The sequence below is a fragment of the Poecilia reticulata genome, chromosome 15 (genome assembly GCF_904066995.2).
Source record: "Poecilia reticulata chromosome 15, P_reticulata-male-v2, whole genome shotgun sequence".
Taxonomy (NCBI): domain Eukaryota; kingdom Metazoa; phylum Chordata; class Actinopteri; order Cyprinodontiformes; family Poeciliidae; genus Poecilia; species Poecilia reticulata.
Window position 1 is genome coordinate 22939033 of NC_088844.1, and position 15814 is coordinate 22954846.

At 38.4% G+C, this 15814-nt stretch overlaps 1 protein-coding gene across 7 annotated transcripts in view; it reads right to left on the reverse strand.

The window, feature by feature from the left end:
- The window catches only part of lyst (lysosomal trafficking regulator), a 76986-nt gene that overhangs the window by 39965 nt on the left and 21207 nt on the right, over window positions 1–15814 (reverse strand). For all 7 annotated transcript variants that reach the window (XM_081616051.1, XM_081616053.1, XM_081616052.1 and 4 more), the window contains 4 exons: window positions 12929–15017; window positions 7628–8576; window positions 6831–6992; window positions 2571–2727 (listed from right to left, as the gene is read on the reverse strand). In XM_081616051.1, coding sequence (XP_081472177.1) covers window positions 2571–2727; window positions 6831–6992; window positions 7628–8576; window positions 12929–15017 — 3357 coding nt within the window. The remainder of the gene's footprint in view (window positions 1–2570; window positions 2728–6830; window positions 6993–7627; window positions 8577–12928; window positions 15018–15814) is intronic.

The following is a 15814-nucleotide window of genomic DNA, read 5'->3' on the forward strand; positions in this document are numbered from 1 at the left end:
ATGAAGTTGTGAAAAACATATTTCTATCAGCAGTTTAACCCAAACCTCTGAAGGTCTGACACTGTTTTTTTTTAAGAACTGTGTCATTAAAATTAAATAACGTTTACATTCTGATAAAATGCCCAATAAAGACGACACCATTACTGCTGGAGTAACGGTGACAGACGAGTAAAAATCATATTCCAACAAGTCTGTCACCTGCACGCTCTTTAATCAAAACGCCTCATTCTCCGTCCATTTCCATGTGTTTTTTGCTTTTTACTTTATCTGAGATACTGGTTATACTGGGTAAGTTATTGGTGCTTTCAAGTGAGGTTTAGTAAAAAAAAAAAATGCTGCGCAACTGATGCAACACTGCAGCACAAAAGAAGCCAAGAAAAGAAAAGATTAAATGGATTAATGAGGCAAACAGAGAATTTGTTGGAACTCCTGTTAAAGTGTTTAAAAAAATTAAACAGAAAATGTTTGGAAAATCGAAACCTTAATTTAAGTAAATATTTTCAAAATCAAGTCTAATCAGAAAAACTTCTGATAAAACAAAGTCGAGAAACAAAAATCTCCGAAGTTGGAAACTGTTGTTAAAATTTCAAACTAATTTAAATATTCAACAGCTGATGAGAAGAAGATGTTTTGAGTTGCAGTAAATTTGTTCTACGCTAAGCATGTGAAGCAAAAGTACTTCAATAAGTATGAATGTCTCATTATGATTTATTTGGCAGACAATAAATCATACAAACTTTTAAGCTTTTGAAGAATCTCAGACGTCAGTCATAGTTTTTCTAGAGAGCGTGCCGCTTTGATCTCACATCCAAATACTCACATCTGTGCAAATCATTTAAAAGTTGTTTTGAAAGCCTGCAGTTGGAACTAAAACACACAAAATAAGCATAAATGAAATTGACCATAATTTTTCCGCTGCACTGCTGAATGTGTTTTGTCTGTGCCTCAAGGTTTTTTTTTTTTCTTTCCGCTTTAAAAACAGTTATTCTTAACCTACTAAATAATCTTATGAAAACAAATTTAGGAAAATGGTTCCAGGTAGATATATGAGAGATTGATGATTACCACAATACAGTATAAAAAATATATGTAAGGGAGAGATTTACAATGGCTTTAAAAAACAACAAAAAGACAAGTTTGTGGATTTTAAAGGTACAGGGCATTAAAACCTGATTTTGTTTAAACATTGGCTGCATGTGGGTTGTTACAAGGAAGGAGAGGAAAATAAATCAGTCTTTGAGTGGGGAAATTATTGTTATGTTATTTCTAACCAGCAATTTTTACCTTCTGTTCTACTGCTCCTTTATGGTTAAAAAATAAATCAGCTTTTTTGTTTTTATTTTTTATGTTGTTGTTTTTTGGCAGAAGCAGTCGTATTTGTTTTTGTTTATATTTTTCAATTTTTACTGGTTTTGTTTGTTTCTTTTTGTTTCATTTTTTTTAAATTTCTAGTTATTCTGATGTCTAAGCTGAAAGGTGAATTCAATACGTTGGAAAGCAACAATGAGTATTTTGACACATATTTTTTAAATTTATATAAAACTACAAAGACAATTGTGTAAGGTGGTTGCTGGACTGCCATCAAGGTATGTGCCTTATTTAAAAATAATTATAAAAAAGAAAACAAATGTAAGAGAAAGACGTCAAGAAATAATATGAAGCAGAAACTCATAAATTTGACAAGAAATAGATTATATATGTTAAAACTAATGGACACAATCTTATATATAGTTATATATTAGATATATGTTTAATATTTAAAGGAGAAAAAGTTTAACAATTATACTTTGATTGAAAACAAATGTATCTGATTTTAGTTTAGTCTGACTAAAGGTTAAAAAAAGGACCATTTTCAAAACCGGATGAAGATTTTACAGAAATAGTCATTTCATAGACTTTTAAAACCTGATAATTCATTAGTTGGAGCTGATGGGATTTTGTTTCTCATTGTTCAAATTTAAAACGCTCTCTGTTTTAGGTGATGCAATCATTTTTCCAGGAAGCCAGCCCCTCCATCAGATTGGAACCTCAAGTCACAAGATGCAGCTTATGAGGTCTCGCTGCCAGCCAGTTGTAAAACTTATCACAATGAGTCCTTTCTGAGGGGATTAAAGTAAAAAAAAAAAAACCAGTGTAATCAGGCCAATTCGTTAACCTGCATCGGGCTCAGGGTTGCTTTCTGCTTTGTCATCCATGTGCAATAAAAATATCAACTTCTTGCTAAATATCCTCCGCAGGAGGATGTTGCTTTATCTCTGTCACACGACAGAACGGATCGAAAGCAAAAAATAAAGTCCAGAACCATTCAGTTTTGAGTTGATCAGAATTAGAAATGAGGTTTTCCCAAGGCAAGTTATCAACAGGGTCAGAGGTTGAGACCAGCACATGACCTCTCAGTCAAGCCAGATAAGTCTGCTGACATTTCTCAGCAACAGAAACCAGACGTAAAGAGCAGAGGACGTTTATAGTGATCCGCCAGAAACGGCACAGCTGAAGCAGACGGTTCAGGTTTGCAGTAAGAGCAAAGAGTTGTGTACACAGTTTTAGTGCGCATTTGTGTGTGGACCTACCCTCTTCCTGCTGCTTCATGGTCTCCGGGTTGCTTTCGCTATCAGCGTCGTAGCCCTCCTCCTCCCCCGGGAGCCTGACACTGCAGCTCTGCACCTCATCCACCTCCTCAGACAGATCTCCTGCCGGAGCCGCCCCCTCAGCAAACACCTGGAGCTTCTGGTAAAAAAAAAAAAAAAAAAAGCTTAAATGAAACTAAACCAAGATCCTCCTCCCAATCCTGCGACCTTAAATGGTGGTAAGATTTAAGATTAATCACAAAATCCATTGATAATTAAAAAAAAAAAAAAAATCTCCTTGACCAAAAGTATTTCCAGCATGACAAGTAGTGGTCTTTCCACTTATGTGGTGAAAAAAGGCAGGGAAAAAAGTACAAGATTTTGGTCATAAGACAAATATCAGCTGACTTGCACTGCATCTACACAGCCCAGTTCCTTGTTGTGCACAGTTGGTTATCGTATGCACACATCGGAAAACTCCCAACAACAATACGGACAAAGAGGAATTATTCTGACACCAGCAAGAGGTGAGAAACCATACCTTTAACTGTGATGTGTAGGTAATCATCTCAAAAAATGCGACACTGTCTGTTGCGAAACACTAATTTCAGAGCTTTGCAGCTTCGGTAATCTTTAAGTAAACATCACACTCTGCTGGGTCTACAGAGAAAGTACGAAGTTTTTAGAAAAACAGTAAATCTGAGGGGAAAAAAAAAAGGATGGATGAGATATATTCTCATCCAATACTTGTAATTGACAGAAACAATGCAGTTACAGTGATTTAGAAAAGTATTTATACACCTTATACTTTTGCGCATTTTGCACTTCAAAATCATGAAAATTAAATAAATGGATTTTAAATCCAGTGCAAAAAAAACAATTACTTTACAGAGAGCCACAACTCAGGTGGAAGAGTCTGCTAACTGGACAACTACTTTAAAGACAGGTCAAAACTGCACCAATGTGCTGTACAAGAATAATGCCATAACAGAATAAATTGATGGAATTAAAACATAAAAATAAGTAAATAAAATAAAAATAAAACATCACAACAGAAAAGTTACAATATCAGGCCTCAATTAAATGCCAGCGAATAAAATAAAGTTTTAAGAAGCGATTTAAAATGACGCAGGGTGTGGGCAGATCTAATCTGGGAAGGCAATTTATTCCAGAGAATAGGAGCAGAAAAAGAGAAAGCCCGATCTCCTTCGAGCTTCGAGTCTGAGGGACTTTCAATGGCAACTGATTACTGGATCTTATGGTTCTGGACACAAAGTAAAGTTTAAAAAGCTAACCCATTTAAAACGTTATAAGTTGTTAAAATAATGTTAAAATCTATCTGAAACGAAACAGACAGCCAGTGTAAAGAGGTCAATATTGGCCTTATATGGTCAGGCTTCTGGGTGCTGCACTCTGGATCACTTTAAGATCTAGAGTGCAGCACCCGGTCATTTGATAAACCAATCAGCGATTTACGGAAGAATGACAGAAAATCGAATAAAAAGTCGAATTTGAAGCTTGAAACAAAGAAAACGTTACATATCTTAACATTTTGGATCTAAATCCAAAACACTGTGTGGGAGAAAACTGACGAGACCCTGAACCCATTGTGAAGCATGGTAGTGGCCTCATCATGCTGTGTGGATGTGAGGTTTAGCTTTCAAGCAGCTAAACATACCTAAATTAGGCTAATATGAAATAGATCACAGCCCATTAATGTGTTTAAGTGGCCTAGTTAAAGTCCAAAGTGAGAAATCTGGAAAACTGATGCTCTTAGACACTCTGAGGTTTTTAAAGTGCAAAGCTGGGGAGACACACATCAAAATACACCCAGCTGTAATTATCGTGAATAGTTTGATGTTTAAATTCATTTTCAGATTCGTTATAAATGATAAACTGATAAAAATAAAATGCCTTTGCACCATTCATTAAAACACAGGAAGGTGGGTGAAACTGAGTGTAAATTTAAATAGGTCATGCTTGCTCTTCATGGACTCTGTAATTACATTTGCCATCTTGTTGTCCAGATAGCAGTTGCTTAGCAACATGATGTAAATGCTTTACTTTAGTGACTGACAACACTTTGCTGGAAGACTGCTTTCCTTTCATTTATGCTCAAATTCTTTACTTATAATATTGCTTTTATATTTTACCATAAAGGTGAAGTTATTGTTAGCCAACAAAGCTGAAGTGGTCAGGTTTGTTGGTCTGATATCAATAAATCAGGTAATTCAGGACAGAACCAGCAGAGGGGGCGTTGATAACGTTCATAACTGGGTGATAGTGTCTTAGTTATCACCTTCGTGACATCTTGAAAAACAAGCAGTCATTTGCCAACTTGCTAAACTCAGTGTTATGGCTGGTGGGAATTTATTTAAAAATAACAGAGCAGAGGAGGAATAATACACAAGAAAGTAAAAATGAAGCTAAAACATTGCAATCTACACATCCTCTAATCAAAATTAGATATTTTCTTCAATTACTAAAACTCTGTTTTGGTTGTAGAAACATTTAACTTCACTAAAACACCAGAAAAATAATGTCTTTTGTTAAATCAGCTGACTAAGTTTGAACAAGTAGAATGGCAAACACTTCAAATGAGACCATATTTAACGTCAAGTACACCCTAAAGACAAATACGTCATGGATCTATGGCTCTGAATGGAAATATAGGACAAGCATGTTTGCAATTGGCTTCACTTTCCTATGTGTACGTCTGAAAAAGCTGCAGCAAATAATAAAAGTAAAGTAGAACATATTCATTAAAGTTACTACACTGCAAAAACGTAAAATATTACCAAGTAATTTTGGTCGAATTTTTAGTGCAAATATCTTGCACTTTAAATAAGACAAACAAACGTACAAGTAACTTTTCTTGTTTTAAGTCAATACTTCCTTAACATTGATAAATAAAGTACTAGTTTCATTGGCAGATTTTTTTCACTTAAAACAAGACATTTTTCCCATGTTGAGAGTTAATTGATCTGCCAGTACAACTAGAACTTTTTCATCAAAATTAAGGTGACATTTACTTAAAACAAGCTTCTATGGCTTGCTGAAAAGTTACTTCAGCAAGCCATACATACATAAGATTTGTATGTCTTATTTCGAGTGTACTGAGATATTTGCACTAAAAACTAGACCAAAATTAATTCTGTTTTTACAGTGTAGCAGACAGTAAATCAAATTCTGGTTTAGGTTTATTGCTATCTAGTAGAAAATCTTGAACATTTTGTGTTTTTAATCCTTGTCTGGGTTTACTAAACGCTTCTTCTTGTGCCACAGGTTATTTTATACCTTGTCGCATCACAAATGCACACTGGGACACATTTGAAAGCAAAATATTTCAAAATAATAAAATAAAAACAAAAGTTTTGCTGAAAATTATAGCTTCACTACATAAAAAGAATCTTACCAAGTATTTTGGGTCTAGGTTCTAGACCCCCCACCTTCTTCAAATCGGACAAAATTGGTGTCAAACGTTTGTGCAGCAAATTTTTTATTTGTGCCGCCAAAGGTCACAAATAAAGGTAAAATAAATAAATAAAGGTGAAATCTTAAAGGCCATTTTGATTTCGTAGAAGTGGGGGGGAGGGTTGAGTGGGGCTGCATGACCTTAACTGACCTTTAAATTTTAAGTAATATCTTCAAAGCCAAAGCAGCACAAACAAAAATGTGTTTAAGTGGCCTAGTCAAAGTCCAAAGTCCAAACATTTTTGTCCAGCAAACAAAATGTTTGCTGCACAAACCAGCACAAACGTAGTCGAGTTGATTGACGCCAATTTTGTCTGATTTGAAGACGATGGGGGAGCTGGTTGACCTTTCATGACCTCTGGAAACATTTCTCAATATCTTTAAAATGAAAATTTTTGCTGCACAAACGTTTGACATCAATTTTGTCTGATTTGAAGACAAACTTCACTTAGGTAGTTTCTAGTGCAATCTTAAAATAAGACAAAACTAACTTACAAGTAATTTTTAAGGAAGACAGAAGAGCTTGTTTTGAGACAATAATTCCTTAATGATAAAAAGATACTAGTTCAACTAGCAAATTATTGTCACATCAGAAAATGTAACTTAGTTACCTGTAAGTTAACACACTTGAAGTAAAACAAAACTAAAATATTTGCACTAGAATCTACACCAAAAATTATTGGAAGGAATTAGTGTTTTTGCCGTGTTGAAGTCAAAATCAAAATCGAGTGCCGACATAAACCCATTGATAAAATATGCATAGATTGTATCTTGCTATGCAGAACTTACCCTCTCTGGTTTCTCCTCAGGTGTTTCGGTACATGAAGTCACCTGAGCCAAGGCCACTCGCAGCAGGGAGTCAAACAGCGGTACAGCAAGGTCAGAGTTCACCACTCCTGAGCGAGACAGTTGGTCTCTCACCTCCAACAGGGTCTCCTCCACAGACTGAGGCTGTTGAAGTGGAAATGCAATAGATCAGGGCTTCCCAAAGTGTGAGCAAAAAGTTTACAGGTCAGAGTTTCACTGAATGTTGTAGTTTTTTTGTGGTATATTCTGCAGACTTTCACTTAACCACTGGAGCCGTTTTATAAAACATTATAAATACATTGAAAGTTGCTAACAAACTAATATTTCAATACTGTTTAAATGAAAAAAAATACACATTTTATTTCCTAAAATGCAATAACAGCATTCCTTTAGTGTACACCTGATTATTTGTGGCAAATGATACATCTGAAACTAAAAGAAAAAAAAAAAAAATTCACATCAGCATATTAAAAATTTGGCCTTTGATTGTTTGTTTTGATTAAGTAATTAATAATTGGATATCAAAAGGTGCTTAACTTGATCCAGGTGAAGCTAAAACTATAATAAAAAAGTTTTTTTTTTATCGTCAATGCCAAAAGTATGCATATTTTTGTATAGTTTTGGCTTAATAACGTCTCTGAGTGTACTGTTCTTTGAATAAATGGCCTTTTTGGAGTCTGCATACACCACTTAGTGATTAATCAATTACTAAATTAGTTTATGATTATTTCAATAATCAATTAATTAAAAAAAATTAGCCATAGAGATGATAAACCAACCTGAGAAGAAAGCTCCGGCTCTATCCTCTGCATGGCAGAGTTAGCGCTGTGCAGACAAATCGCCAGCAGGGCCTCAAGAAGACGAATACTTTGAAGCTGCCACTGTTCGTCAAACCTCTTTCCTGGATCTTTGGTCTTCCCCTCAGTCGGACCCAAACTGTGAAAATCTCCTGATTCGTAGGGAGGATCTTCAGATCCCAGTGAAGCAGCAGAAACCGCAGACTCAGGGCTGCCTTTCCCTTTGCCCTCTCTCTTCTTCTTTGTTTTTCCATCCTTGCTCTTACACGAGAGTTTCTGGATGACCATGGCCATGAGGCGCAGGCACACATCCAGTCCTCCGAGCCTGAAGAACTGCCTTTGGAACAGAGGGCTGGCCATGTAGATGAAGCGGCACACGGACCAGACGTCTGCGGCTCGCCGTAGCTGTTCTTTAGAGGGCAACGCCACACTGTCTGGGGACAGATATGGCAGGCGGCCCCCTAGAGGCTCGCTCGCTGTGCTGTCGTAACCTGAAGTGTCCTCAGAGTCGTTGGCAGAGTCCCGGTCAGAATCCGCCTCTTTGCTGACACAGAGGAAGGCCACACAGAGGAACAGGTTGATCACATGCAGGTGGGTCTCTGTTCTGCTCCTCCCTGGTCCATGGTTCTGTCCAGTTCGGCTTTTGTGGCGCGGGTACACTTCCTTTAGGCCTTCGTAAAACTTGCTGAGGCTCTGTGGGCCTTCTCCGACCCCTCGTGACCCCAGCTCCTCAGCCAGGCCGAGGATGGCCTCCCTTTCTTTGGTGTCGGCACTCTCCAGCTCATGAAGAAGCCCGTCACTCTGCTGGTGTCCAACTCCTATGATCAGAGTTTCAAACACCTTCAAGGCCAAAGAGCGAGTCTGGTCGAGGTAGACGAGCTCCGTCACCTGGTTGAGCCCGTTACAGCTGATGAAAAGGTCTCGCACCACTCTGAAACACAAAATGTGGAACTACAATGAGTAGAGCTACGATGAAATACCTTGAATTTGAACATAACTTAAGATCTGATTGCCCAGTTTATGCTTTCTACTAGAAAAAGGCAACATCTGGTCAGATCAGACCAAAATGTAACGTGTTGGCTTAAATGCAAAATATTACAGGGCTGCAACTAACATTTATTTTTGTAATGAGTTATTCTGAAGATTAATTGGTTAATCGGACAAAAAGAAATGGGCACATTCTGTAGATGTCTCTTATAATCCTATGCCTTTTCTAGAAATAAATTAAAAGTTAATAAATAATTTAATTCCTTTTTAAATAAGAAAACAAAATTTTTTATTGCCTAAAAAAAGCATTCCTTTACTGAATGCTTGATCATTTGCAGCAAAGGATGAGAAGCCACTAAATAAATATTGCTAACGTCAACATGTGAAAAGTCAGACCCCCAACTTGACTCTGACAGAAAATTCGTGGAGGGAGAAATAGTTTAGGGTGATGGTAAGGAGGCCATGCAAGCTCAGAGACTTGAAGCTCATCACAAAAGATAAATTATCATGCCAAACATTTTTCAGCAATTAAAATGTTTTATGGCTGTGACGCCTGTAAAGGCTTGACATTTTAATTAAAGTGTAAATAAAAACAGAAACAATTTTTCCTAAAAACTCATACTCTTTTTACAACATTTTATTATCCATAAACAAACTTCTAGGTTGAATGAAACGACCTTAAATCTAAATCTACCAAAGGTATTAATAATTTTGGGTCCAACTCTAATTCAGCGGCCTTTGAATGTCACAAATGAATAACGGAAGTGGTGAGAAACAGATAAAAACTGATGAAAATTCAAACGTGTTTTTAATCTTTTGGAAAACAACCAAATCAAAAGATAGGGAGATAAAATTACCATCTGCATTAGAGACAGTTGCACCACTGAAGGTCGTGCTCAGTCGATAAATGTAATTAATCCAGATCAAATGATTTTTAGCACCAATATGTCCACTGTGATTTATAACTCATTTTCTCCTATAATGTGTTCCTGTCAATCCATATGTGGATTAAATACACAGTGAATAAATAAATACGTCCCTTATAGTCAGTGGTAAATTTATTCTTGCTTCAGTGGTCGTATCCATGCTTTTAAATAAATACATTTAATCGACTCAAACTCAACACATGCTTGTACCAAGCACAACTGTCTGTCAAACAGAATATATATATTTATAGAAAGTATAAAGTATCACCTGGAGACACAATAAGAAAGGGAATTCAAAATAATCCTTAAAAAGTCACTTTTAGCCTCTTTTGTGAGTGTGGTAGAAATCTAAATGGAGAATGGAGCGATTTCTCTTCTTATGTTGGGAAAACCACATGCAGATTATCTAAAGCATGGCCAGCTGTACTAGACTTACATAATTCACTAGCAGCACCTTTATATAAATAGACCACAATATCCGCACGTCTGCAGCCAACAGCTTTAAATAAGCTCAAACTAAACCACAACTGCTACTGTATTTGATATCCATTATGCTTTTTGCTGCTTGTGTTTTGTGAGCCATCATAATTATGACTTAGATTTAAATTTGTGTTCAACTTAAATACAAATGTGAGAGATGAATAACATCTAATACAAAAAATAACCTTATTTTTTGTATATATAAAAATACAAAAAATTATTTTAAATACAAAAAAAAGGTTTGATTTAAACCGTTAAATCAAAGGTTTAAATCCAACCTTTGATTTAAAGGTTTTTTTTTTAATTTAAAAACTTTTAAATCAAAAAGGTTTTTGATTTTACCTTTTTGATAAGGTTAAATAAAAAAATAATACCTGATATTTCCTGAATTTACACATTAACTCCCTACCAGTACAAATAATAATGGTTTTTAATTAAAGTAGCGGTATCCAAAGTGGACCATTTGAATGAGCTGTGTTGGAGCAGAGACTCGTCTGAAACTGGCAGGACATTGACTTTTGAGGACTGGAACTGGACATCTATGAATTAAATAGATTCAATTTCTAAATTAAGCTGTTATTTTTCTCCCTCTAAAATTGAAACTCTTTCCTCACCCTTCCTCCAATTTGTCTCATTCTTTATTAGTTTTGCTCTCTGGAACATTTCCTGGTTTCATTAGTAACATGAAATTCCATCAAGACAGCTCATCTTTAACTCCCCATGTCGTGATATGCACGATTTTATGAAAGGGAATTGTGTTAAGCCAACGGTCACAGATGTAGAGCACATATTCAAACAGCATGAAATTCCTCGTCTTAATTATCCCCCTACGCTCTAATGTTACCTAATATATGTATAAGGTACTTAATAATCTACCAATTCCCTTTTTATCAAAACAATGTTGCCAGATTGGTCCAGCAAATGGAGCTCTTTAAATTACAGAACAACCATCACATTTAAAAGGTATTTTTTCTCAAAAATATAAAAGCAATTTCTCAGTAGCTAGATTTTATCATTTTGTTTCCTAGAACAGGTTAAATACTTTAAATGTGGCATGTCAGTCCAAGCCAGGCCTCAGATTAATTGATCAACCTTTTATGTCCTAAATTTAAAATGACGGCTGGATATTGTTGTTTATTTTAACTGTACGCAGTTCTGTAAATGTCCTGTGAATAAATATATTTGCCCACTTATCCATAACAACTGGAACTTTCAATATCTAGCAAGTTATTTTCGCAATTTGCCATCTATTAAAAGAGTGCCCCTCCGAATAATTTCACTTCCTGCTATGGCAGGAGTGAAATTACCGTAATAACCTGATGTCATCAGGAAAGAGCAACATCTCCCCTTTCAGAAACCATTGGAATTTTTCAGGTAGCGCAAAGTGTCGAGGAATTATGGTACATTAAATATTTAATATGAATATTCAAAGAATAACAAAACATTGTTTTATTAAAGTTGTGCAACTTGATCCAAAAGTTTTTTTTCCCCCACATACTCTGCTGAATTAAAAGCGCCACAAAAACAATTTCAACTTTAGAGATGCACCAAAAAAACATCTGAAGAAAAAAAAAAAGTTCTTCAGAGTCCCATATGTAAGCTCTACCAGGTTACGACAACAATGAGGTGTTTAAAAGAGAAGTCAGAGGAAGAAAATAGCAACACAAGAAGCTACTTAGAGGAAAAGTATGTTTTCTTTGACATGCTTTGATATTTTTGCGGTTCAATAAGGCTCCAAGAGAGCGAGAAAGCAAGACTTTCACAGGAAAACACCAAAGTCGCTCCAGTTTAGAACAAGTTGAACCCAATCTAAATGGGTCACAAAAAACACATTATGATTCAATTCCATATGTTTATGTTGATCTTCTTAAATACTTTTTAAGGTGCTGAAAAAGAAATGTAGTATGTGGATCAACAATACCTGCCTTATAAAAACAGGCAACAATGTTACATAACAGTCAATAGTCTTGCATGTCTTACTAGGGACACCAAAACATGATAAATTATTGATTAGTAACAATTACCACGGGCTTGGAAAGAGGGATCTCATGACCAAGTGGATATACAGTCTTCTTTGAGGTGGCTGGGAAAGTTTTATGTCTCGTGTTCATACAATCCCTGAACTGTTGCAAACTGCAATGCAGCACTAAATTATAACAACTGAGAAGTAAATGGATTATGGTATTTATGCAAATAATCCCAATGTCATTGGGATTAGTAGCTGCTAAGACTTGAGCAAAACCAACAAAAACAGAGAAAACTTAAAGGGGACTTAACATTTTGTTTAAATGTTCCATTAATGTTGAAATAAATACACAGAGACATTTTTTGACAATAAATTCATGTTTTTTGGTGTCTTGAAAATGAGCCGTTTCAAAAATCTTCTGATTACTTAGCATCCTGAGCTGAGCCCAGCCCTGTTACCTAGCAACCCAAGGGGAGCTTCAGCACGTTTGGTCAGCTGGTTTTACCATTGCATAATGGCTGCTGCAAAAGACAAGTGTTTAATTATTGTCTTACTATTCAAAAACCACTTGCTGTTTTCTTTTTGGTTGTACAGGAGGCTCCACTTCTGCTTTTCAAGATGTAGGGTCGTATAATTACTCATCTGTTTGCAGCCATTTTCACGTGAGTGTAAACTTTGAGTTGAGGGGCATGGCCAGCAGCAGCAATTTGGTTTTAAAGTGACAACAGGCCCCAACATAACTCAGTCTGAAAGAAGTACTCACTAAACTAAAATGTCATTATCGAAGAATGATTCTGTGCAAAAACATGAACATGTTTTGTATTACCCACAAACCTATTCTAACCTGTTCAAGGAAGCATAATAGGTCATTTTTAGGTAAGAAGATTCCAGATTGAAGAAAAGAAGGGTGGTTGAGGAGCTCACCTTGATTTGAGAAGTGCTGGTAATGTTTGCAGGTAGATGAGTAGGACCTCCACAGGCAGGCACTGTGTGTGGTAGCTGCAGACCTGAGTGCAGACGGTAGAAACCCCCAGCTGCTGAGCATGGTGGACCAACTCCACCCCTCTTTGCAGAACGGGGTTGAAGATGTGTGTGTAGAGTTGCCACTGCACTATAGCATTGCCCCGTAGTGTTAGATGGCACACATGGCCGGCTATCTGCTGGCTCAGCTGCCAGTCCTCACCAAACACTAGCTCCTGGTAAGCCTCCAGAGCATCCCACTTCCAGAGCATGTCCTCAGCCCCTCCTCCGCTAGGCAGGATACCTTGGGAGCGGTAACATAAACTGGTAGAAATATTTGCAGGTTCTCCTTGTTGCAATGTCTCCTCCAGGCCTGGAAGTTGGCTGCTGTCCAGAGTACAGATGTTACAAGAGGCCAGTTTAGCTTTCTCTGACGGCTGACCCCCACCAAGCTGGTCTAAAATCAGCCGACTTAGCACACTGAGCACATGGGATTGGTAACTACGGAGACCTGGAGCTTGGAAAGCATGTAAAAGGGGTCCTACAACTGAGCGAGGGTCCATGCAACAGCAGATTCCAACAGCTTGAATCCCAGCTAATACCTGCAGCACAGATGGCCCACTGGGCGAGAGGCGCTGCAGGAGCCGGAGACACTGGTGGGTGCAGGCAGCTAGACAGCAGCATCTCTCAGGGTACCGCACGTTATCCCCCTCAGATTCCTCTGAGCCCTCCACATCCTCCTCAAAGGGGTTGCGTCTTGCTGCTTGCATGAAAGCGGAGACGGGCAAGCCTGACAGGTCTCTGTGGTGATGGAGGAAGTGGGAATACTCGCAGCGACGGTGCCGGCGCCGAGCACAAACCGATTGATGAAGCTGTTCTGACTTGGCTTTCTTAATAGCGCTGATTATTTTGAAGACCCCTGCAATGAGGCCGCGTAGCCGCTCCGACGCCTCTCTGCCTACGTCAGAACTGGCCCTGCCGAGTCCCTCCAGCCGCAGAACCGTGGCCTCAAAGAGCTCGAGGCCACGGTGCTGGACAAATTCATGGATGAGCTCCAGAGCCTGGCTAAAGAAGAAAGGGTTGGGTGTTGAAGCCTGGAGGCAACTCAGGAGGACTTGTAGTACTCCTTCTAAAAGCTCAGGAAGTAGTAGAGCTCTGTGGCGATAACGGGAAAAAGAAAAATCATCCTGGACTTCCTGTAGGGTCTTTTTTGACCGCGGGGCAAAAGGGTTATTCTGCCTCTCCAAACAGCTTCGGATTTTGAGAGTTGCTCGCAGCAGGTCTGTCAAACTTCGCCTCAGGCTGTCTGGAAGTCTGTCGCTCTGGCTTATATCCACAGACATCAAGTGCAAGATGGTGCGTAGCAGCATCCTCTGAACCAGTGCGATCGGTTCCTCCGTCCAGCCTCCAGCCAGTTCCTCTGCTCCCATCCCTCCTCCTGCCCCCAGACCACAGCAGTCTCCAAATTCAGTCAAGATCTCCGTGAGGGTCGGTATGACACTGATGGCCAGACCGGGGTTGTGACTTATGCTCATGTCAAACTTACACACCTTCTCTAACAGGGAAAGCAACACATGACAAAGGTCGAAAGGAGAGTTCTCCATGCGGTTGAAGATGGATATTGCAGCTGGGTCGGTCAAGGTTTCGTGGTCTACCATCTGAGAACCCGGGGCTCTGGGGTGGGGATACGGTGCACTCATGGTTTCTGTAGTGTTGGTGGCCGTAGACGTCAGCTGCGAGGCCTCAGAGCGATGATGCTGGCAGCTCACCTGGATGGTGGAACCGTGTGGTCTTCGGCTCCTTGAGCCCCCAACGGCTCTGTCTTCAGAGTTGGCTTCTGAATCTGAGGTGGAGACCTGGGACTTGCGAGCATCTTTCACAGAGTATCTCTGTGACGTTCTGCGTGATCTCCGTGACTTCCAGGTGCCACTACCAACGCGGGACCTCTTCCCAGAGCTCTGCTCATCAGACGCAGCCTTCTGTCCCGTCCTGAGTGGGACGGCCTTCACCTCCCGGCTGAGGAATGCTTCAAGTAGGGATGTCAGGTTGAAATCTGTTCAAACACAAAGAGATCCACCAGGTTTTGGCATTTTACATCGAAAGACACTTTCAGTCAAGCATATTTTTGTAGTTAAATGTGAAAAAGGTGAACATTGAAGAAGGTTATGCTCCACTGCATGTCAAGAGCAGGTTTGGGTCAGTTAGGGTGTCTTGCATGCCCAGTTCGACTGGGGATCAAATTTGCAGCAGTTGTAACATTTTCATTTGGTACGGTTTGCTTTCACACTGCACTGTGTCAAAGAAACCAAACCTTTTGATTAACCTGCACTAAGAACCACTGAAGGAAATGACATGAAAGCCTCTAAAGACATGTCTTCCTTCTTCACAAAATGTAAACAAAAATGAAGTAGTAAACTAAAATGTGGTAATCCTACAGTTTAGTGGTTGTAGGATTTATCTTTTGTCTTTCTCCCACTAGTATTAAAGGTATATCAAGGTAGGTCTTGAGTGGGCCGAGTATGGGGCAACCTTTCTGTCCCTCTCCCACCTGTTGCTGTGCACTGCTAGTCAGCAGGTTGAAAGAAGGTTTCACAGGCTTATAATAAAGTAAAATTTTGTAGTTGAGAAATATTTCCAGTTTTAATAAACATACTTATCATGTTGTGTAACATAGTACTTGCTAACAACGTCATCATTTTCACAATTTAAATGTAATGAAACCAATGACGTGTCGATATTATATTAAGTTATGACATTTTAGGTGTAGCATTAAAATGAAAAAAACTTGAAAATGTAATAAATAATGGTACAATGGAACGCATTTCTTGAAAATAAAAGAATTTTGTAGAT